The sequence below is a fragment of the Scophthalmus maximus genome, chromosome 6, assembly GCF_022379125.1.
Source record: "Scophthalmus maximus strain ysfricsl-2021 chromosome 6, ASM2237912v1, whole genome shotgun sequence".
Lineage (NCBI taxonomy): Eukaryota > Metazoa > Chordata > Actinopteri > Pleuronectiformes > Scophthalmidae > Scophthalmus > Scophthalmus maximus.
The window spans coordinates 20,877,272-20,900,869 of NC_061520.1; the positions used below are offsets into that span (position 1 = coordinate 20,877,272).

General features: G+C 43.2%; 3 protein-coding genes across 5 annotated transcripts; all 3 read left to right on the top strand.

The window, feature by feature from the left end:
- Positions 1–78: 78 nt before the first annotated feature.
- On the top strand, positions 79–3,808 carry LOC118309541 (glutathione hydrolase 7-like). Its single transcript, XM_035631792.2, has 15 exons — positions 79–201; positions 440–645; positions 721–872; positions 957–1,074; positions 1,155–1,222; positions 1,304–1,377; positions 1,479–1,660; positions 1,771–1,858; positions 1,943–2,073; positions 2,186–2,274; positions 2,652–2,780; positions 2,874–2,991; positions 3,085–3,222; positions 3,316–3,406; positions 3,504–3,808. The coding sequence occupies exons 2-15, from the start codon at positions 475–477 to the stop codon at positions 3,635–3,637; spliced, it is 1,683 nt and encodes a 560-aa protein (XP_035487685.1). The 5' UTR covers positions 79–201; positions 440–474; the 3' UTR covers positions 3,638–3,808.
- A 1,453-nt stretch (positions 3,809–5,261) lies between these two features.
- On the top strand, positions 5,262–11,322 carry cyldb (cylindromatosis (turban tumor syndrome), b). 3 transcript variants are annotated; one of them, XM_035631791.2, is made up of 14 exons: positions 5,262–5,387; positions 5,709–6,225; positions 6,566–6,695; positions 7,061–7,308; positions 7,405–7,573; positions 8,198–8,330; positions 8,533–8,637; positions 8,943–9,022; positions 9,148–9,214; positions 9,303–9,435; positions 9,541–9,649; positions 9,768–9,886; positions 9,971–10,175; positions 10,414–11,322. In XM_035631791.2, exons 2-14 carry the CDS (start codon positions 5,791–5,793, stop codon positions 10,617–10,619), a joined length of 2,139 nt encoding a protein of 712 aa, XP_035487684.1. In that variant the 5' UTR covers positions 5,262–5,387; positions 5,709–5,790; the 3' UTR covers positions 10,620–11,322. The 3 variants fall into 3 exon arrangements, with proteins under 3 accessions (XP_035487684.1, XP_035487682.1, XP_035487683.1); XM_035631789.2 differs by having other exon boundaries at positions 5,273–5,432; XM_035631790.2 differs by having other exon boundaries at positions 5,308–5,498.
- A 1,105-nt stretch (positions 11,323–12,427) lies between these two features.
- Positions 12,428–22,788, top strand: top1a (DNA topoisomerase Ia). The gene is made up of 21 exons (XM_035630025.2): positions 12,428–12,578; positions 13,054–13,078; positions 15,140–15,236; positions 15,382–15,490; positions 16,126–16,178; positions 16,278–16,370; positions 16,493–16,562; positions 16,734–16,825; positions 16,966–17,081; positions 17,192–17,313; positions 17,408–17,530; positions 18,371–18,558; positions 18,640–18,784; positions 18,989–19,132; positions 19,305–19,490; positions 19,572–19,640; positions 19,780–19,894; positions 20,058–20,185; positions 20,954–21,048; positions 21,140–21,289; positions 21,390–22,788. The coding sequence occupies exons 1-21, from the start codon at positions 12,546–12,548 to the stop codon at positions 21,490–21,492; spliced, it is 2,256 nt and encodes a 751-aa protein (XP_035485918.1). The 5' UTR covers positions 12,428–12,545; the 3' UTR covers positions 21,493–22,788.
- Positions 22,789–23,598: the final 810 nt, after the last annotated feature.

The following is a 23,598-nucleotide window of genomic DNA, read 5'->3' on the forward strand; positions in this document are numbered from 1 at the left end:
CACGTTGAGCTGTGGGAAGAGGGCTGTTTCTGGGGAACAGTATTGTATCCTGTTCTTCCTTTGAATTGAGAATGGCTGTGTCTCCTGAAACAAAACTCAACAAGCCATCAACATGTAGTTACAATAGTTTTGCTGATTCGTTCCAATCGGCCAACGGCTTATCACCAGGCGACGTCACCTGTGACTGGAATAAAAAGCACGGTGAGAGGATACAGGTAGTGTGTAATGTGATGGTTTACAACCCCTTGTGCTCGGCACACAGGATGCTGCCGGATTTCTCTCCCATTTCCACCTGCGACAACGTTATATTTGTTACACTGCAGATTGTCATTGAAGAAAACTGGCAGGATCTCTGTCCTGAGGTCCTGGGCTGAAAACTAATGAAGATAAATTCTCTCAACTAAAGGTTTACATGTTGTTACCTTGCTTGCTGCCACAGATCATCATCTCCCGAAAGAGATCCCTCTGAAGGAGATGGTGTCGGGTGGCCCAAATCTCTTTGACCAAAACCTGTCAAACCTCAAAGACACAGACAAGGAGCACTCAAGCCAGGACAGCCTCTTGCCTCTGTGTACTGTATCTATCATCTTTGCCATTGGAGTGACCGTGGCTTTGATCCTGCATTTGAAACTGGGGGAAAGATTGGTATGTCATGCAGTATAATATATGCAAGTTAAACCCACTGCTGCATCATTCCTCCTCATCACAGTTGCTCCTCAGGTGTACGTTAAAGGTGTGCTGGTGTCGGATCACGAGCTCTGCACTGAGCTTGGTCAAAAAGTCCTTCAGGATTGTGGATCAAGTGTGGATGCAGCCATCGCTGCCACCCTGTGTCTGGGTGTCGTGCATCCACATGTGTCAGGTGTTGGTGGGTAAGTGTCCGACTGGCGGTTGACCAAAATATCCATAAACTCTGTCTCATCACACGTTGATCCTTTGCTCTTCTCTCTCTGTAGAGGTGGGGTGATGATGGTTCATGACATCAGTAGGAACGAAACCAGAGTAATCGATTTTCAGGGAGCCGCACCCAAAACACTCACAGAGGAGATGCTGCGAAATGCTTCAGAGCTTGAGGTGAAACATATGTGGGGAGGGGGTCAGAATTAAATGTTGATGATTTCATTATTTAGCTTGAAAACACAATCCCTTCTCAGGCAGGTCTACAAGTAGGAGTGCCAGGTATGCTCAGAGGGTTACATCATGCTCACCACCTGTACGGAAGGTAAAAGAAAATGGATTCAGTGAATTCTTGTATTCAGGTTTTTGTCAAAGTCAAACAAGTCTTACCACAAAATCACTGCAGTCTACTATGGGACGATGTGGTCACCAGAGCCGCCGCTGTTGCTAAAGAAGGTTTCAATGTGTCTCTCAGTCTCGGTGAGTCAAACCATCCCTGATTTGATTTTCTCTTCTCACTCACTCACAATGTGACCCGGTGATGATATAACAGCATGCGACTCCTTTGTCAACTTCTACAGCTGAGGCTATATCGAAAGTAAAAGGTGAGCATCTACCTCAGCGTTTCCTCGATATGTTCTTCCCTGGGGGCCAAGCTCTGCGTGCTGGGTCGTTTCTGAGGATGCCTGTCCTGGCAGGAGTTCTAGAGGCTGGTCTGTCAAACGGATACAGTGGTAACTTCACACAAGACATAGTGGATGAGGTAATCGAAATCGAAATAGCAAACAATCTGGTGTGAAATCTGAGACTGAGGTCCGAGGCATCACTCCAAATTCAGTTGTTTGACAGGCTTTTCTGTGGTTTCATACCAAGGTGCGAGCAAATGGCGGAGTCTTGAGCCGAGAGGACATCTATAACTACACTGTCGAAGTTGAGCAACCGGTTGAAGGCCTGTATAATGGTATGGACTTAACTTTTTTTAAACAATACACTGCAGAGATCTATTCCCGATACCTTGATCTATATTGTGTTTTTTTTGTCTCAGAGTTTATAATCCAAGTTCCCCCTCCTCCATCTGCCGGTGCAGCATTGATATCAGCTCTCAGTTTGTTACAAGGCTTCCACCTCAATGAGAACAATAACACAGAAAATCAAACATACCACTGGATTGATGAGGTAATGGACTGCAAAGCTTCAATATCTCAAGATTTTTTTCATTATAATAGAAACTGGTTGAAATAGTAGTTCTTATTGCTTATTTGAATGTTGATTGTTTCTTTATTTATAGGCCCTGAAAGGAGCTTTAGCTGCGGCCAGTGGTTTGGCTGACCCTCAGTATAACTCTTCAGTGACTGAGCTGCCCTTGGATATGCTGAGGTAAACCGCACTGGGGGAAACAAAATGGCGATTGCAACTACAGATGCAATGACAGATAATTTTCATTGCTGATTGATTTGACCCTTTTCATAATTGGAAGATTGATTTCTTAAGCAAATGTCAAAAAATCGAGGGGAAATTCCTATAATACCCCCAGATGTCTCCGAATATCTATACTTATCAGACCCAACAGTCTCTAGTTCCCAAATATTCCATTTACTGTCATACATGACAAGGGAAAACATTGAATTTTAACATGAGATGGGAGGGATCCCGGGAATATGTGACTTTTTTTACGCGCAGCACCATACAATTTAATCCTTACAGCAGGCATTTTTGCAAACTTCCTGTTGGTGTTCTCTCTGCCTTTGATATAGGACGAGACATGTGGAAGTGCTTCGTCAGAGTTTCAGTCACTCCCACAAGATGCTACCCGAGCAGACAGAGCTGCAGGCTGGACGAGTAGTAGTCATGGGGCCAGACGACCTCATGGTGACAGTGGCAAGGTGATCGTGTTACATAAATGTTCACACCAGGACTATGTGCTGCTGGGCACTGACCTTATTTCATCTTTTCTCTTTATCTCAATGGTCTCACAGTTCCTTAAGCAGGCCGTTCGGGAGCAGACTCATAACTCGCTCAGGTGTTCTTCTCAACAGCCTCGTCCTGGACTTCTCCTGGCCAAACAAAACGAGAGGGCATTTCCAAACCAACCCGGTGCATAAACCACTAGAAATGTCACCTAATCAAGTCTGTCACTTACAAAGTATTGATTTAAATATTCCTATCTGCTTTTCCTTCATGCCACAGAGAAACGAAGTCCAGCCAGGAAAGAGGCCCCTGTCATTCCTCATGCCCACAATTGTGGTGCCAGCCTGGAATAAATGTGGGATCTACATGGCACTGAGCAGCTCTGGTGGACAAGAGAGTCTCAGTGCGATCACCCAGGTTTGACCCTGTTGCATTAAAAAGATTTTTGATGATATTTGGATGGAATTTCAATGTAAAACAGTGACCATTTAGACTCTCTGTGTGCTTCAGTTGTTGATCGATGCACTGACCAACCACGGAGAGAAAAATGTCAGCCTCTCCCTGAAAAGACTCCACCCGCCCAGCAGACTTCTTGTTGACTGTAAGTGTGTGACAAAGTAGCAGTTGAACTTTGACTTGATGCTAATAAGTTTGTCAAATCAGTGATTTACTGTTTTTCCCCAATTCTCCCTTGATAGCTGAGTTTCCAGAAGAGGGGACAGAGTTCTTACATCAAAACATTCGTTCAGCTCAAAGAATGAAGACAAACTCTATTGTTCAGGGGATCCTCAAGAACAAAGATGTTATGAAACCATTATCTGATGGTTTATAGTAGCTTTATAGATCTCATGAACTTTACTTTATTCCACATATTTGGCAGCACCAGGATGAGCTGTTGTTGCACTCAATGATGTAAGTTTATGCTTTCTTATGTACAACGCCCCCCAGATAATCAACAAAAATTGATTAAATGAATAATAAAGCAATGAGACTTTTTAATATATATATATTCATATATACAAAGCACCACAGAGTGCTTTGAGGAGAAATGAGCTCTGCCGACATGCTGAAGAAATGAGGGCTGTTCCATGAACCTGATGTGCACTCAAGATACTGTCAGACATTCATACCGGCTGAGTGAAAGGGTAGAACATATCACATGTCGATTCTGCATGCGCACAAACATGTCACTCAAAACATTGTGCTCATTGGTTACTGTCATGGAGCCGGTGTCCTTCGTCCAATTATTTCCTTGAGGCAATGTTGTTGTGCGCGCTGAGTGGAGGCCACACGTTCCTCCTGCTCGTCTGATCAACATTTATATGAACTGTGAACTTAGGGGGGGTTTGAGAAATACTTGCGGGCAGTCACACAGGTTTTTTTTCTGCAAGTGGACAAAAATTCCCCGACCTGCCTGACCCATAAGACGAAGGAGTGTACTTTCTGCCTAAAATGTCTCTGTGAGTAATGTGGTCTGCTGTAATGTAGTCGCCGCCACAGAGGAGAATGTTTTAGCAGTTGATCCACTTCCATGGCAATCTATAGGTTTTTGTTATACCATTTGAGAGGGTGAATTTGATTAATATGTGAGTGTAAGAAAATTCCATAGATAGTCCTTAATTGAACCGGTCAGGTGACAGGGTATGAAAAAAGTTTTGGAAGACAGGAAACTGGCAGGTGTGTTTCTCACTCCAGGATATTGCATGAGGGTCAGGGCTGTCTAGGCTATCCCCACTAATTGTCTGCAGATGAATTCAAATTGGTTTTGGGTCTCCTTTTTTGTCACGTGTCTGAATACATTTTACAATCGGAAACTAAAACACCTGTATGCTGGCCAATCATTTCCACTCGCACCACCAACCATCCTGACAGTTTCTGTAATTGCTACGTGTACACTCGACATCTGTTGACAGGCAATATTTTCTTTGCGGCTGTTGGTGAGTGATATTCCACTGATGAGGCATCATTAGGATACGGCGACAACCTTCCAGGCGGGTATAGGATGAAGAGAACCTCGAAGCAGAAAATATATGAGCTACTCTCGTGTTTTTAGGCTCATCGTAATATCAAATGACACTGCAATTTATAGGACACAAGAAGAGCATGTCAAAGGTCACGATATGGCATATTAAAACAGAAATATCTGTTGTGTCTAGTTGGTATATATGCATTATCAATATTCATATCAACACAGTGTTGAGAGAATATTGCATATGTTGGATTGCTTTTCCCAGAGTGGTAACTGTTGAGCTGAAGAACCAATAGATGTAATGTTCACTTTTGCTCTTACGGCTCTCAGCGCATTCATTCCCACGTGGGAGTGTTTTTCTGGTTTCCCCTGCAGTGTGACCACATCGACGGGAGGTAGCTGCTGCGCGCTACGAGGAACAACACGTCGCTCACCGCCACAGTCTTATCAGGGCGGAGTGGGCGTGGCGTCGCCGGACCGAGTGGGCGTGGCCCGTCACACGCTGGGGATCAGCGTTTTAAATCCACGCACCTCATCGCGCCTCTGTCATCGCGGCGAGGAGGAAGAGCCCCGCCGAGCCTCGAGCCACCCGCCGCGTGTCTAAACTCAGGAGGAATTTACTTTTAACAGATTCAAAAAAAACTAAAAACTAAAAACGGTGAGTGAGACAATGCCGGGGACGCGCCAGGTGCTGAACTCACTCCGATGATCCGACTCAACAGAGGTGTGTTGGGGCACAGTGCGGCTGCGCGCTGTTTACCTACACAGGTGGAGGATGTTGGCTCCTTGCTGGGACACTCGGGAGTGCGATTCTTAGCTGTTGCAGCGATTTTAATGCTCTAATCTATAACACGTGTTAAATCATTGTGTTTGTATTGTCATTCAAGGGACACGCTTTCCCCAACTTTTCTAACGAAGTTCCCTGTGCTCGCAGCAAGTGTAACAGGACCCTCCTCTCGTCCGGCCGCTTCAGAACCATCTGGCAGACTCCACTGCCGGAAACAAGGGGTCGTCCGATGGAGGCCAAAACTGCAGCCAAGGAGAAGTTCTTCGTCGTCCTGCGCGGCAAGTCGAGGAAAGGCTTCTGCCGGGGATGCGTCGGCCGCGTGGAGGCGGAGACGCAGCGCGGCGAGCTGATGGGACTCCTCTACTGCGGCGGCAGCGGCGCCGGCGGCCCCAAGAGCGGCGGCGTCGTGCGGCGCGAGGACACCTACCCCCTGACCCGCCACCAGGCCCAGCTGCTGCTCTTCGTGCCGTCGGCGAGCCGGCGCCTGGAGCTGCTGTGCAACCCGCAGCTGTTCTCGGCCGTCTGCGCGCTGACGCAGGACGACCTGGTGGTGGTGAGGCACAAGAAGGGGCACCTGCCCGGGATGGTGAGGAACCTGATGCAGATCGGGAGGAAGGAGAACAAAGATGACCTGCACATGCTGGGCTTTGAGGTGGAGTTCGTGGTGAGTAGAGTTGGCTGTGTTTTCGGGTTTTTTTTTTTTCAATCAATGAAATAATTATAGAATCATAATTATGATTATATAATGTGTCTCTGAGGCCAATAACTGCACTCGCACACTGGTACATCTTAAGAAATGCACCTGGACTAAGGATGGCCACGCAATCTCCAGTGATCTGTACGTCTTCAGGCGCACTTATCTGTTAGAAGATTGCCTGAGAGATTAATGCAAATTGTTCACATGCTCAAGAGTGTTCACCCATGTTCTTTACTCTTGAGTACAAAAGTGTTACATGACTGCATTTGCTTTTTAGTCACTGTTACTTTCTGTTCTACCCTTGTAGGACAATGACAACAATCTTTCATCCAAGAAGCCCGCTCCTCTGCCGCTGTTCAGTGCCGCAGACATCGTCCAGGTGGTCCCGTCTTACTCCGTACCCCTCGGACTGCACTGGAGAGACAGCCAGTGTGGAGGTGAGCAATGTGGTCGTAGTCTCTTCCATAGTCAACAGAGCCTCATTGCGACTTTGTGGCTAAGGTTCAAAAAGCAATCCTTGTCATACAGATGTTGGGTTTCGACCCAACACCTGTGGGGACACGGGAGAAGCAGTCCCAGTGCACAACTGGAAAAACTGGTCCTGTTGTCCTGGAATGCAGAACAGTACATTCATCACATGGTCTGGCGTGTTTGCACATCGTGATGTGTGATCCGTCTGCATACCTCATATGTCGACCTGTTAGCCGGAGGTCAATGTGATGAGGCAGCATGTGACAAGTTCAGAAATATGTCATGTGATATTCTAAACATCATCCTCTCCTCCCTCCACACCTCTGGGCAGGGCCAAACATAAAAACGGTTACACGCATCAACTCCATGCCAAACATTGGATCTCGTGCACGTCAAGAGAGGGAGAAGCATGCGGAGCAGAATGCCGCTCCGAGCCAAAGTCCGAGCACGTCTCGCGTGCCTCTGGAGGTGGGATCCATGGTGGAGGTGGTGTCCAACTCGGGGATCACAGTGTATGGCGTCGTCCGGTGGTTGGGTGTCCTCGCAGGAAAAAGTGATGAATGGGCGGGGATTGAATTGGTGAGGCACTCAAAACTCTGTTGCCTTCAGGCTTCTACGATGCCTGTCTGATTGTTTTTTTTGTTGTTGTTGGTTTGTTCACTTTCTTTGCTTTAGGACTATGAGGTGAACGGCTGCTCTGACGGAAAGTATGGAAGCCAGAGATACTTCACCTGCAAAGGGAGCAGAGCTTTGTTCGTTCCTGTCACTAAATGTAGCCCTGATAGCAGGTTCGTCTACTCCTCTACAGGGAGGGAGACCCCAAGACCCACCGAAACACCTCCAGGTTAGACACTTCTCTTAGTTTGTGGTGGTGGGGGGGGGGGGGGGCGCATACACAAGCAAATCAAATTTACACATTACACACACTGTTATTATCAGTATGATTTACTCCCTCTTTTTTCCGTCTATGTGAAATCTGTCTCTGTAAATTTTTAACTTAGGCAAGTCACCCTAGGCCTTAAATTACCACTGACAACAGTGTATGAATGATATGTGCTAGAAAAATTGCCGTGTATAGAAGCTTTGTATGAATGTGCGTGTGAATGGGTGCATGTGACTTGTATTGCAAAGCGCTTTGGCCATATAAATGGTCACAAATCGTGCATTTGGGTAAACTGACTCAAAATTCCTGCCCATCTACCTCTGGCAGGATTTAGTGAAGACAAATGCACCTCAGACATCCTTTTCCCTTGAACCACATTTTTCATCAGTTGAACATGTCTAACAGTCCCGCAAAAAGGAGATTAGTAATGTGTGATTTTTCCAGTCGGGCTGTGCTTAAGCCTGGTGGGAAACGGGTGCAGAATGCTATGTTTCTAAACTCTTACAGCCACCAGTGAAATGATGAGATCTGTGTTAACTCGTTATTTAATAGGAAGATATAAAACATATATTTGTTTTGTTGTAGTTCCCCCATTTGAGGACTTAGAGGAGGATGCATCACCTATCCCTGAGTCAGATGCCTTGTCTTTGTTAGTGGGAAGAATGAAGGGGATTCAGGGTCACATAAACTCCTGCTATCTTGATGCCACACTCTTCAGGTAAAACCAGTTCGGGGCATTTCATTCTCAGGTATCACACTGTCGCCAACTCAGATCCGATTTATTCATATTATAATATATATATATTGTATATAATATATTCATATACAACCAAAAGTAGTATGGTGAACTGTATTCACATAAGCATTGTGTTGATATAAGAGAGTGTGTTTATTTTTCTTCTTTTCTTTCCTCTCATCAGTTTGTTCAGCACATCTGTGACCTTGGATCATATCTGCCAGAAGCCTGCTGACACGGAGCAACCCATAACCTGCACTCTGAGAAAAATAGTCAACCGTTTACGCAGGTATAAACACTGTCTTCAAGGCAGTTTGTGTTTTTTATCTTTTCCTTTTTCCTCAGGATCAGCCACTTTGCAAAACAAGAACATCGTGACATTGTAGATAATGTGAACTGGTAAACATTCTCTCTATCTTAATATTATGGGTACTCCTGTTTTCACAATCTAAAACTGAAGGTACATACGGTTGAAGCCTTCTTACAGTAGAAGGTGTGGCTTTGTGTTTACTCTTGATTGCTTTGGCGTATGTGGCTGTTCCATTGTGTGCGTTTGTGTGATTGCGTGATGGCTGATGGATGTATTTTTTGCAGACAAGGATTTGTGCCAGCTGAGAGTGTGATGAACTTCCGCAAACAGCTTGGCTGCGACACATTTCAAACAGAGGAAAAGGGTATGTACCCATATCTTATAACATGCATTGATTAAAAGAATTCTTTCAATAGAAAGCCATTGCAACACAACATATGACCCCTGATATTAAAGTGCCACATTTTGAATTGTTTTGCTTCACTGCAGACCCAGAGGAGTTCATCACAGTCCTCTTTCAGAAGGTACTTTGCATGGAGCCACTGCTCAAGCTCAGGTATGAAGTCGCACTCAGCTCAGTGTAAAATACCGTGTGGCCTTTGCCTGCGTAAAATTGAGTTACTTAAAAGCGGTTCCCTTTCTAGATCGAGGCGTGAAACATCTCAGGGTGCCTACACCTTTCAGATCTTTCTAGAAAAGGAGCAGATGGGACAGATGCCCACCGTCCAACAGCTGCTCGACACATCCTGCCTGTCAGGCGACCTCAAATTTGAAGAGGTGAGTGTTGCTCATTATCAGGCAAAAATGACCAAGAGAGTTGATCAACTTTTTCCTCTATACATTTCTGTAACCCCAATATTGCCTTCTCCATTTGTCCCCCAGATGCCATCCTGTCTAATTGTTCAGATGCCGAGGTTTGGAAACAAGTACAAGATGTTTTCTCACATCATTCCCTCCACGGAGCTGGACATCACAGATCTTCTATACAACTGTGAGGAACTGGTATAATCCGCTGATTCATATCGTCGCATGTGAATGGAAACCTTTCTTTTAACAATGTTTTTGTCGCGCTTTAAGATGCTTAAGAATCCCCCTACTCTTCCCAACAGCCCCAAGAGAATGTTTTGTCTGTGGGCATTTGGCAGAGTACGAGTGTCTTCAGTGTCTACCGGATCGCAAACTGCAGCCAGGAAGAAGCAAACAGTACTGCACCACCTGCAACACACAGGTAAACCAGATCTATTTTAGTTGTCAAGTTTCCCAAAATGACCATACATCTCCAGTAAAACTTTCTTAAATTTTTTTTTTACAGGTGCATAGTCATCACAAACGGCAGGGTCACTCCCCCATAGCACTACAAGTTCCAGCAAATGTAGCCTCTGACACTCCTGTGCCCAGACACATGATGCAGCTGTTTGCCGTGCTCTGCATTCAAACCAGCCATTACGTGTCCTTCGTCAAATACGGCCCTGACCCTCACTCCTGGCTCTTCTTTGACAGCATGGCAGACAGATGCGGTAAGATGGATTTCACCTTGTTTCATTTACTTCTCTTCTTACTTCTCATTTGAAAATTATTTTATCCTGATGTTCGTGCAAACACTGACTTGTTTTGGTTTCCCTGTGAAGTGAATACACATGACTTTCTGATAATGCTGCCGCGACAGTATTGGATAAAGATAAACTCTGACGCATGCGACTGCCCTTTATCTCTTCTTGAGCGCATGTCTGATCTTAAGGCCGCTCATTCTTACAGGGGACGATCAAAGTGGCTTCAACATTCCTGAGATCCGGGCTTGTCCGGAGCTGGGGGACTTCCTGTCCCAGTCAGAGGAGGAGCTGACTTGGGCCAACCCCTCCCAGACTCCCGAACTAGTGCGCAGGCTGCTGTGTGACTCCTACATGTTTTTATACCAGAACCCAGCCAGGCCACTTTCGAAGCCAAACCATCAGGAGCCTTAAATGCACAAGGATGAGGGCACAATGTTCTCACAACAGTGTCCTTATAACCTTGTAACTCTGCCTAATCAGCAACATTTTGCGTTGGTTACTACATCCAAATAGCAGGAACTGAAGTGGATGTTTTTTTAAAGTCGTGGAAAGAGATGAGATTTCTCAAGAGAAATATAACATTGACTTTGATATTTGTCAGCTGATGTTGGTATGTAAGGAGAGAAAGGATAGGCAGTGACAATATAACACTTTGCTCTGTCCTGTTCAGAATTTCCTTCTGTTCCTCTTGAATGTCTTGTTGGGTATTTTCCAATTATTTATACTGTTTTTATTATTTGAGGAAATTGTAGCATCTCTGTGCAATTGTTTTATTTTCTGTTACTTTGTAAATTAAACTTCACTTAAGTAACTTGGTGACATGCTTATTTTATGTTTTACAATTTTATTTTTGGATTACCACTAAACACTCACCGCAGCCTCTCAGATCTGAGATCCATAATGTATTATTTTCACCCCAAAAAATGTTAAAGGAGCAGCAGTAGAGAATCTGTAAAAAAAAAAAAAGGCAAACACCATATTCTTAATCTGATGCTACCACCAAAGCGGATATACCACAGAATATAAATGTGTGCTTTTGTAGCCTCTTATAGCATGGACTAATATGTAATATGTATGGAAAACGGTCTAAATATAAAGTCTGAACTAAATCTTATGAGTTCCGACAGAAAGTAGTGTTATGAGGCTCTGACACGACAGGATTATTGTAGAAGGTAATGCAATGGACTGCAACGCCCTCTAGTGGATGGGAAGATTATTCCATTCAGAGTCTGCAAAAGGAATTAATCCCAAGTGTGTACAGTAATATGATAACAGGTTAATTGACCCACACTAGTACTGTATAGTAGGAAAATGTATTGACGAAACATATTATTGGCTTTGAAAATTAATTAAGCACTGTAATTTAACAAATATTCCCATTTAAGCTACAGTGTCATTGTAAAAGCCTTGAATAAAATGTAGAAGTCATATAAATACTGGTGAAGCAAGACTAGATTTACAGTTCAGTGACAACCTGTTAATCGGTTTGAGACCCCTAATAAACACATGACACTCTATTTACCATCATAAAGAGCACCTAGTGTGAGACTGAAAACTAAATTTTTAGGGAACTTTCCAAAGGTTATTAGTCTGAATTATGACTTTTGATTTTCAGTTCACAGTGACAGGTCAACTCCATAGTGTGAACCTTGTGTGTCAGAGAGGTAGAGAGCAGCATATGGATCACATAATGGAAACATCACACCAAGGCTTTGACGACAGCCTTAACTGGACCAACATGTGTATATGAACATTTGCCCATTGTGTCAATAATTCTGATAAACTATGAAATACATGTTGATATGCATAATCACTAAATGACATGAGGGTGAGAGGTTCAGAAGACCTTATGACTGAAAAGACAGATCTCTGACTAGATGATGATGATGATGATGATGATAATGATGATTGCTGTTGCTATTTAATATTAGTTATGCCTATTATTGAAATGTGTGCACAGAGCGACTCCTTCCTTTTCCCCTCATTCACTCATTAGATGAAGAGAATCGGAACAACAAACGGAGTGGAGCCCTCTGCTTTGCTTGGAGCACCGCGTGTTCCTGATGCATGTGTACCCTCCGTCAGCACTGCCTGTCTGTCTGTCTGTCTGTGTGTGTGTGTGTGTGTGTGAGAGACCATCAGGGCCTGGACAGCAACACGTTTTTGTCGAGAGGAGGAGCTCATTTTAGGACGCATGCGCAGTAGCGCACAATTGAGACTTTACTCTTACACAACCGTGCCTTTTCTTCATTCTGCCTGCACGTACTCGCCGGTGTGTGGTCACCCTCCACGTTTTTAATTTTTTACTTTCCCCCACCCCAAACAAACGCGCAGGAAATGAGTGGGGACCATTCCCACAACGAGGACCAGGTAACGTGAAGTGTGTTCTGTGGTGTCATCGCTGCTGGTCAACGGACACAGATCCTCGCTCGCCGTTTAATATGTTTGGTTTTGACAGGGTAACTTGCTAACTGTGTATAGTGCCTGCTAGCGCACGTCTTGTCGTTAACAGTGTGTTGGCAAGTTTCCCCACGTTTGTAGTTGTAATGTTGCGGTGAGTCGCCATCTAGTTGGTGTCCAGGTTGATGTGGCTCGGCGTGAACTCAAAGACAAAGTGGGGTAACGCTACATTTCGACCGGGCGCTAGCTGTAGCCAATGCTAGCCGTAGCGGCTTCGGCGTTAGCCTGCCAAGCCATATTCCCATCCACGTTAGCACGTTAGCACCTTAGCCGAGCTAGCAGGCTAGATAGCCAACTGGCTTTGCCGTCCAGCAAGTTCAAAGTTAGTTAGCCGGCTAGTTAGCCACAACGGAATGTAACATTCATCTGTCTTTTTGTTTTTCAGATCGACTGTGGCTCTCGAGTCAATGGTAAGTTCGTGGGGGGTGAGCTGAGAAGTTAAAATGAGTGTTTTCCTCTTGGTCTGACTTGTGTATACTGATCAAATGCAACGTTACGGTAGTTCTCAGTAGAGGACAGAAATGGCGTCCAGAGACTAAGTCCTCTGTCTCACTCACAAGCGCCTATTGTTCAAAAGGGAGGTCTCGTTAGACCTCTTCCGCTGTCAATTCTCTCGGTTGGAACCATTCGTGGCACACACGTTGAGGTGTTTTATCGGTTTGTCGCGTCCGATTCTCTTGTTGGTGAGCGCGTGATGCCGCATTTCCCACCTGAAAGTGAGGGTTTGGGGGTTGAGGACTTAGTCTCTGCGCCATTTTCTTTTTCGCTGTAGCGGCCTGACTGCTGCGAGCTGAACCCAGGCTGCGAGGTGCAGATGGCTGTGGAGGAGAAACGCGAAGGCATGGGGCTTCGTTTAAAACCCCATGTGGTGACCAAGAACGTCATGATTCTTCTTACGAGCGGTCTGAAAAGCCCTCTCCGTTGCTGAGGCTCTCATCGTTTCATTTCAGCCACACGATAGCAGAAAGTGGATCTTTAAAAAAAAAAAAAAAAAAAAAAAAGGAGAAAAAAAAAAGTTGAATCTACATTGAGGTAGTAGACATTCAGTTTTAAATGGCTCTGTAATCCATCATTACACTGCAAACTGTAGATGAATTACTGGCTATTAGATCGCCTTGACATTTTAAAGTATAAAGTTAGTTTTTGTGCCCATATCATTAGAAATCTATTTACTTTGTTTGTGTCTGTTTCTCGTGGGGAAAACTTTTAGTTTTGACTTGGCTGAAGGATAACACGTTCTTTCCCAGATGATGAACCATTACACATAAGGTTTAAAATCTTCAGGGTGTCTAGTATGAGACAAAATCATTACACTTAGTATTTAAGACTCTTGCAGCTCAGTGTGGGGGATTATTTATATGAACTGTGCTTGTCTGTGCACCCTTAATGCAGAAATCATCTGGACAACCACATCAGTCCCCTTTTTTGGGTTTTTTTCATTCTGCAGCGCGGGACACTTGTCTGTGATACATGAAGGCCCTTGCCTTCCCATTGAGTTGTGAGTGTGGCATTTGTTCCCTTCAGACCGGACTAGACAGTGTCACCGTACCAAAATTAACATGCAGGTGTGACATTTTCTACAACATTACTATGACCTGGCTCCAAAAAGATGACATGGTTAGGATTCAATACACAGCCATTTGTGGACACATGTTGTACTTATGCATAAATTAACCGACTATTGTTTGCTAGTGAGCGACACAGGTATATTCTGAATAGGTATTTTATCTGTCAGCTGAGAACTGTGGGGTCAGATATGTTCTCCAGTGCACCTTCAGTTATGTGATGTATTTCAACAGGGTCTGTGCATCACGCAATGATTTGTCTTGGATCTGAAAGGAGAGCAGAAATAAAAATCTGTCATCTTCTGACAATGGGTCAACAAAGATGACCTTTTCTTTTTACAGTGATTAAATGCAACAACAGAGGTCAACTTGTTACTGTTTTTTTTTGTGATTCTTTTAGACTGAACCACTCACTGATTTAATTTTTTCAGCTCGGACATATGAGTTATGCTTGTCTTACACTAGCGTACAAGAGGAATATGGACACAATGTTTTATAGACCTGTTCTTCTCAGGCTATTGGCTTATCGCCCTGTTTGATGGCACAATTTGGGTTAACTTTTCCTAAACATTCTGTAATGGCTCACAAATTAAAGGGTGACAGCCTACCTTGTTCACTTGCATGTTTCAACCTGTCAGTAGTTTCATATTGTCTCAAACAATGAGGCTCATCTGGGCAGTAGGAGGAGCTGAACTACCTTGTAATAGATTTTCTGTTTACTTGCTGCGTGATGTTCAGATTGTGAAGCACTTTCTTCGTCTCGGCCACTCGTATTGATTCATACTTTGGCTAGTATTAAGTAGTTCTTGGTCGTAATGGGTACAAAGCAGTCCCACCTTCATTCAGCCTATCCTCTCAGTCAATGTCTTGTTTGCTTTAATGAACGTAACGCTCTTCTCTTCTCAGACTCTCACAAGCATAAAGACAAGTACAGAGATAAGGAACACAAACATAAGGACCACAAAAAGGATAAGGAACGGGAGAAATCCAAGCATGGCAACGGGTATGGCATGTGCGTGCGCGCGTGCGTGCGAGCGTGCGAGCGACTCAACTAATCATAAATACTTTTGTTGGTGTCTGCTCAAAGTGGACCGGATAGTGTAAGCCCAAACCTCATGTCTTATTAGTTTTTGTGTCTTTAATTATAGCGATTACAAAGACTCCTCTGACAAAAAACACAGAGACAAGGAGAAGGAAAAGATGAAGCACAAAGATGGCAGCGCAGACAAAATCAAGGACAAGCACAAGGAGAAGAAGGTGAATTAATTTGCCATTAATTTGTGGACGAATACATGTGTGGTTGTACAAATAACGTTGTCTTTTTTCGGGTTCACAATTGAATTGAATTATCCAACTATCAAATCATGCACTCCTGTTCATGGCCCTGAGCTATTAGAACTGAGCAAAATGTGTTGCTTATTATTTGTTTGCTTCTTCTGTGTCGATTATGATAAAACTGACAAATGTCCCCCGAATTAGGGCATGGAGATGTTCACAGGAACTTTGTCTTGGTGCCACAAAGATGTACTTGTATTTCAGCGGAATTCAAATACTTGGTTTGCCTCCTCCCTTCCTAAACTTAGACAACAAACTTGTATTCAAATATGGAGGATGTTGAGTTCACTTGGTATCATGACATTATACAGGAGCTGTGCAGATCTTGCACCACTGAATGATAGAAGCCACCAGAGATGTGATCTGAGGCTACGATAACTAGATGAATTAGATTCTACCACAGGTGTGTTTATGCATAGAAGTAGAAAAGGGCGTTTATGATTAACCATTTGGTGATGACTACTGTCATAGCTTTGTGTGAAACATCATAGATGTTTATGATCTCTTGTTAGACTTGGTTTTTATGTCATTGACAATTTGTGTGTAAACCTTTTCAGATAAAGCTCCTTGATGGTAAAATAAAAAAGGAAAAAGAGAATGGCTTTGCCAGGTACGAACCCCACTTTTCTCCCATGTGCTCTGCGTAGGCTACCAGCAGATGCATTTCATATGAAACTAATTGTAATTTGAATTGCTTTATTTTGTGCAGCCCCCAACATGTGAAGTCTGAGCCTGAAGATGACTTTTACTACTCTCCTAAACACGAGAAGTCTCTAAAAAGAGAACGAGATGATGACAATGAGTAAGTGGCCTATGCCGTTAGATTTCATACATGTGTTCTGTCTACTTCATATTGTTAGGGAATCAATATAATTCGCAGAAATTTGATGTATCAGATTTGAGACACCGGCTTCTGTTTTTCAGCTCTGAATTCAAGCCCAAGAAAATAAAGACCGAAAATGACAAGAAGGCAAAGAAAAGGAAACAAGAAGAGGTAGGCAAAGGCCACAACATCGTACAAACCGGGTGTTGGATTTCAATTTTCTGTAAATGATGAAGAGCTCCTGTATTATATTTTGAAGTGCACAATTAGCCTGAAGAATTGGAGAGACCTGAGTCTGTTTTTCTCCCTCCCTGAAAAACTCAGTTTCTCTTCCCTTCTTAGGACATAAAGTCTAAAAAGATGAAAAACAAAAAAGGAGAAGTCGCTGATGGAAAAAAGAAAGCAAAGAAAGAGCCAGAGGAGAAGTGGAAATGGTGAGTTAGTCATGTCAGCTACACAATACCTAATCATCAGTGTGGTGATGGGTACACTTTGGATGCATTGCGTGTTATCGTGAAATGTAATGCTTTTGTTTCCTTCCTGTATTCAAACTCCTTTATTCGGTTGCTTCCAGGTGGGAAGAAGAGAGATACACCGACGGTGTCAAATGGAAGTTTCTGGAACACAAAGGGCCAGTGTTTGCACCACCATACGAGCCTGTTCCCAGCAATGTCAAATTTTACTATGATGGTGAGATTGAATTCTCACCCTTTAACACAAGATAAGGACAATAGTGTTTGACTCCAAGGAGGCAGGTGTAAATTCTAGTGGTAGCTAAACTTTGTTTTTGCATATTGCAGGTAAAGTTATGAGGCTCAGCCCAGAAGCAGAAGAGGTGGCCACGTTCTTTGCAAAAATGCTGGACCACGAATACACCACAAAGGATATTTTCCGCAAGAACTTCTTCAAAGATTGGAGGAAGGTAGGAAAAATGCAACTTCCTTGATCAATTTATGGATATATGGGTTTGTTTAAAGATTCCTGTTTCTGAGTGTACTGTGGTGTCGCCGACACAGGAAATGACCGCAGAGGAAAAAAGTAAGATCACAGACCTGAAGAAGTGCAACTTCGGCGAGCTGAGCGAATACTTCAAGGCACAGTCTGAAGCCAGAAAGTCCAAGACAAAGGAGGATAAACTGGTCAGCTGCTACATATGTCCTGATCGTAGATGCACTTGATGTAGCCCCTGTGTTAACACTGTTATCGATCCAATATACATATGTTAAGTCAAGAAACTCTTGTCCCAAGAGGGTCAATTCAAATGCACATGGAGTAGTTGTCTACTACAACTACTAGAAACAAGGCAAAAACAACACCAGAATAAAGAATGGGGGGGAAAAACGCAAACAACTGTACAAATTCAAATTAAAAACAAGGACAACCGTACAGATTAAAAAAAGATGCCAGCATCAATGCAAATCGCTACAATAAAATTGTAATGAGGTTTATGTGGCAGTGAGGTGTATATATTATCAATGAGATGGCTTAAATGTGCAGCGGCTGCTACAGTTTAAGGTACATATGTTGGTGCGGTGTATGTCTATCGTGAACACATGCTTTTTTTTTTTTCTTCCTTTATCTCAGCCTCTTCCTCCATGGGATCTCTTTCCCTGTTAAAAAGGAAAAGTGGCCACTCAAAGTAAAAGTGGGACAGTTTTTACACATTGTGGTGTCCCTGCCATGGGACATATCCAGAGCAGGGTGGTCTATAACCTCCAATAAAAGTTGCATAGGGTTTGCAAATCTTCTCTAGAGCAATGTATGATTTTAGCCAAATAATTACATTATAATCACAATTATAATTAAAGCATGCAAACCTTTTCTAGTAGCCTCCTAAATAAAGAAATTATGGAACTATAATTAGCCAAAATATGGGCACTTAAATAAGGTTTCATGTTGTAGTCTTTCCTTTTCTTCAGGTGTATTAAGGATTTTTTTTTCAACCCTATTTGATGTCCTGCTTCTCTGCCTTCTTTCAGAAATTAAAGGAGGAGAATGAACGCCTCTTGCAGGAGTACGGTTTCTGTATCATGGACAACCACAGGGAACGCATCGCCAACTTTCGCATTGAGCCCCCGGGCCTATTCCGCGGCCGTGGAGACCATCCCAAGATGGGCATGCTCAAGCGTCGCATCAGGCCTGAAGACATCATCATCAACTGCAGCAAGTGAGCGACGGGTTGCTGGTTTTTTTTTCATTCGTCTGTTGAGTGTTTGTAACGATCTAAATGTTAATGTGTTCCTCTCAGGGACTCCAAGTACCCCCAGCCTCCTTCGGGCCGAAAGTGGAAAGAGGTTCGTCATGACAACAAGGTGACTTGGCTGGTGTCGTGGACGGAAAACATCCAAGGTTCCATCAAGTACATCATGCTGAACCCCAGCTCTAGGATCAAGGTACTTCAAGGACTACATGTCATTTTCGAGACATTTTTTAAAAACTGCATGTAATCATTTTCCAATGTTTTGGTAAAAAAAAAAAGTCTGCTTGCACTATGTTACTGAGAAGGGAACGTGCTGTACCGGGCAACATCGACTTTGACAACAACATGGTCCAGTCTAATTATTAGTTCCCCTCATCTCGTCCGTTGTTTGCTGCAGGGAGAGAAGGATTGGCAGAAGTATGAAACAGCCCGTAGACTGAAGAAATGTGTGGACCGTATTAGGAACCAGTACCGCGAAGACTGGAAGTCCAAGGAGATGAGGATCAGACAAAGGGCTGTGGCGCTATACTTCATCGACAAGGTGAGGTGTATTGCTATTGACGTTTTTCCTGTGCGAGTCGTGAATGTAATTGCTTTTTAACAGTGACTGTTACCCGCCTAGTTGGGTTCTGTGAGTTCTTTAACGCCGGCTGTAGTGAGGGTAATGTCTTTTTATAAGCTGGCTTTAATCCCTCTGTCCTGATGTGCTTTAGCTGGCTCTGAGAGCGGGTAATGAGAAGGAGGAAGGGGAGACGGCCGACACCGTAGGCTGCTGCTCGCTGAGAGTTGAACACATCAAACTCTATCCGGAGAATGACGGTCAGGAGTATGTGGTGGAGTTTGACTTCCTGGGTAAAGACTCTATCCGCTACTACAACAAAGTCCCTGTGGAGAAAAGGGTAAGGACCTTAAAGCGGTACTTTTAATTTTAAGTGTGCGATCTTTTCTTCTGTATTCACAGTTTGTTATGCCTCTTCTAGGTATTTAAGAATCTTCAGTTGTTTATGGAGAACAAAGAGCCTGATGACGACGTTTTTGATCGCCTGAATGTAAGAAAAACAACCCATAGTTTTCTTTGTAAATTTGTCAGTGAAGGTATATGACATAGAGGCAAAATAACTGGAGTAATTTTATCACCCGTAACTCCAATTTCTTTGTAAAACGATTCCACAAATTGTTTCCCCGCAGACTTCTATTCTGAACAAGCACCTTCAGGAACTGATGGATGGTCTGACAGCCAAAGTTTTCCGTACCTACAACGCCTCCATAACCCTGCAGCAGCAGTTGAAACAGCTCACAAATGGTACTGATCTAACTACCTTTTCAAGTGTTCCTAAAGCCAAATTTCTCTCATCCTCAATACTCAGTTAAAATGGAAGACGTGTATCTAAACTGCTTGTTTTGAATTAATAGTGGGTTTTGACTTGACTATTCTTGAGTCAACTGATTATTTTCTCTCAATCTAGTGGATGAGAACATTCCAGCCAAGATATTGTCCTACAACAGGGCCAACAGGGCTGTGGCCATCCTGTGTAACCATCAAAGGGCTCCGCCGAAGACATTTGAGAAGTCTATGCAGAACCTGCAGGCTAAGGTGAGGAAGTGTTTTGTAGACCCGTCCAAGTGAAACTGACATTTTAATTGGCAGTAAAATTTATTTTTTATCCCCCACTGCTTGAGTCTTGTTCTACTGTATAGCAGTTTTCAGACTTCACCTCTAGACGCAGTCTAGAGTAAACCGAGTATTCTGTGGTGTGTGTGTGAAGCACGTCAGAGGCAGGACATGACGCTAATCTCACTTTTGAAAGTGGTGTTTTTATTTACCGTCAATGACAGTGTGAATCTTCAGGAGATTCTCACACGGGCTCACTCGCACAAGTATCCAGAAATTGTACATGGGGGGTGGCGCTGGCAGGAAAAGTTCTGGAAACCGTCTGGAGCAACATTTGCGAACATGTGTTGTCACATACAGCCCTCTGGAGAAGATCAGGAAAATGTTGGCACTTCAGTGGAAGTCTGAAAGCAGCTCATGACTACTGCAATATGTTTATGATTAAAAACAGTACCGCAAATAGAAATTGGGTTGGAATGTATTTTACCCGAGTAGTTTTTTTTTTTTTATCATTATGGGAAATGCATTGAGAGAAAAAATCGTTTAGTTTTACATCACTATCTTGTTCCCGCCACATCAATTTTGAATTCTTAAATTTGTATAAAATCGTATTGACATGTGGCTTACAAATCTGTTTCTGTCCTATCTCGTAACAAGCGTTCATCGTGTTGTAAGTGTAAAACAAGTCAGAATAGAGTTTGTTATTTTGAACTAACCACTGTCTTTATTTTATTTTTATCATTTTTGTAGATTGATGCTAAAAGGGACCAGCTGTCTGATGCCAGGAGAGAACTGAAGAGCGCCAAGGCCGACGCCAAAGTACGGAGGGACGAAAAATCCAAAAAGTATGTATCAAAGGATTTGGTAAAGATGAAGTTTCCCCCTTGGTTGTCAGTGTTGACCACGTGTTAAACCATCTGCACTTCTCCTCCGTAGGACCGTGGAGACAAAGAAGAAGGCAGTTCAGAGGATAGAGGAGCAGCTGATGAAGCTGGAGGTGCAGGCGACCGATCGCGAAGAGAACAAGCAGATTGCCCTCGGCACTTCCAAGCTCAACTATCTAGACCCCCGCATCTCTGTGGCTTGGTAAGATTGTTTTATCTCGTATCTTTTATTATCCCTAAGATTATTTATTTGCTCAACCATCATTGACTGTGCTTAATCTCTGTCTGGTTTTGTCTCCTAGGTGTAAGAAATGGGCCATTCCTATTGAAAAGATCTACAACAAAACCCAGCGTGAGAAGTTTGCCTGGGCCATTGACATGGCAGATGACGACTTTGAATTTTAAATCCCGGTTTTAGTGGTTTTAAATGATACACTCTTTTTTTTTTCCCTCCCTTTAAAAAAAAAAATAAATCTGATACTTGTTTTTATTTGTTAGCTTAGCTGAATTTTGCTCAATGGCCAGAACTGGCAACGAATTTCAGAAAGTCTGAGCAGAAAAACAATGGCGGCACGGTGAGATGAGAAGACAGGGCCATGATGAAATGGCAGGAGGGATGTTGTGGGTACTCAAAACATCTGTCTGAGATCAGGCAACAGGCTGAACTATACCCACAGTTGAGCAAAGGCATAGCCCCAGTAATCAGAAGACCCTTTTACCTTTGTCCCTCTCTCTCTCTCCTCAGGGGCTAAAACCCAACAATGCCTGAACTTTGAACTCTGTGGTCCTACAGCTACTGTGTTAAGCAAAAACAGAAACTGCTTTGTATCATTATTTTTTCTTTGGTCACTTGCTCTGTATTTTATCCCTTCCATGTATTATTAATGAATTCTATATTTTGATAGACAAAGATAAGTCGAATGAATTCCTTAAAATACACCCCACGCGCCTTTTTCAAGGAAATGTTGGCTTGACTTTTGAGGTGTGTGCGTGCATGTGTGTGTATGACGGGCTCGACCATGGAAGCTGTTTGTTTGGGTGAATATTTTAAACTGGACTATGTTGAATTGTTCAGCATGAAAGAGGATGTCTGGGCAGGCAAAGGGGGGAAATTACTACAACCATGTCAATATTTACTTAAGCAAGCAGAATGTGAATATTTTGTTTTACATCCTCTATCAGGGACTTATTTTTCAGTGTAAATGTGAACCAATCATTTGTATCCTCTTGAGTTGCGAGCATCCTCTGAATCTCTTCATAGCCCTGTTTTTTTTAAATGATTTTAACTTAATTTAAAAATTATTCCAAGGAAAAAAACAACAACGTGCGCATCTGTTACTTGAAGATAATGCTATGATGATGTATTTTAAGTCGGAAAATTGAAAGTGTTTTTCTTCTGGAAGGGTAAGTGAGGGAATTAAACTTTGCCAAAAAAAAAAAATCACCAATCTGTTACAATTTAGGCAGTTTTTTGTTTTTTTTAAATTGTGTAAAGGTTGAGGATAAAGTAATGTAACATTTAATGTGAATTATCAGTTCATTTTATTCCACTCCGTTTTCACCTATGATAGGAACGTTGATGTAAGTAGCTGTAAAGTCAACAGCCTATTCCTGTTTTATCTTTTGTCATAGCCTTTGATCATGTTTTTGAGTTTAAATGCTCATTGTAGGTTGAAAAATGAATAAAATCCTACAAGTAAATATGCAGTACAATTTTTTTTTTTTTTAAATCCACTTTCGTGGCATTAGTTTCTTGTGTGTTTGTCTTTTAGGAAATGATCTGTCAAGTGTTTTGCCCAAACTTGGTTTTAAAACCACGGCCCGTCTCCCCGAGCAGCACAGCAGCCTGTTGGTTTTGGACGAGCAGCCACGGAGGTCTTGCCACAGTTGCAGCGTCCTCACATGTGCTTCATCAAACACATCTGATCACCTATCTCAAGAAGAGCTTAGGCTTTCCCTGAAAGCTCTCAGCCTTTCGCACATCCCGCTCGAGCTTTATGTCAACATGCAAACAAACGAATTTAATCTTCTGAATTAAACTGGGGTATTTCAAGTCCGCCATTGGAAAATAAACTGGGATGACTGGACTAAGTTGACCCTTGTACTTTTCCCTGTGATGTGCTCTTGTGCCCTCCTCGAGCAGATCGCTTCTCAGACATCTGGAGGGCTTGGGCTCCCGCCTTTGCCCATAACACACACTTTTCATTGAATACAGAGGTTTAGTCACCGTCTGCATACATACTTGAGACTAAATAACCCCAGATACATCTCGTAGACAAAATAAATGGGCCATTCTGGAAGGATTGCTTGCCATGGAAACAGACAGAAAGATTGTTCCTCCCCAGATCTGTGCTCTTTGTACTGTCGGCTTGTCACCAGCAGGTGAGGCTGTGTGCATTTCCCCAGTCCCAGTGCTTTGCATGTAGGGTTCACATTCATCACACTGAATAATTGACTTGTAATTAATATTCACTCACGGGTGCAAGGTGCTGCGCAAATAATGGGCTGTGG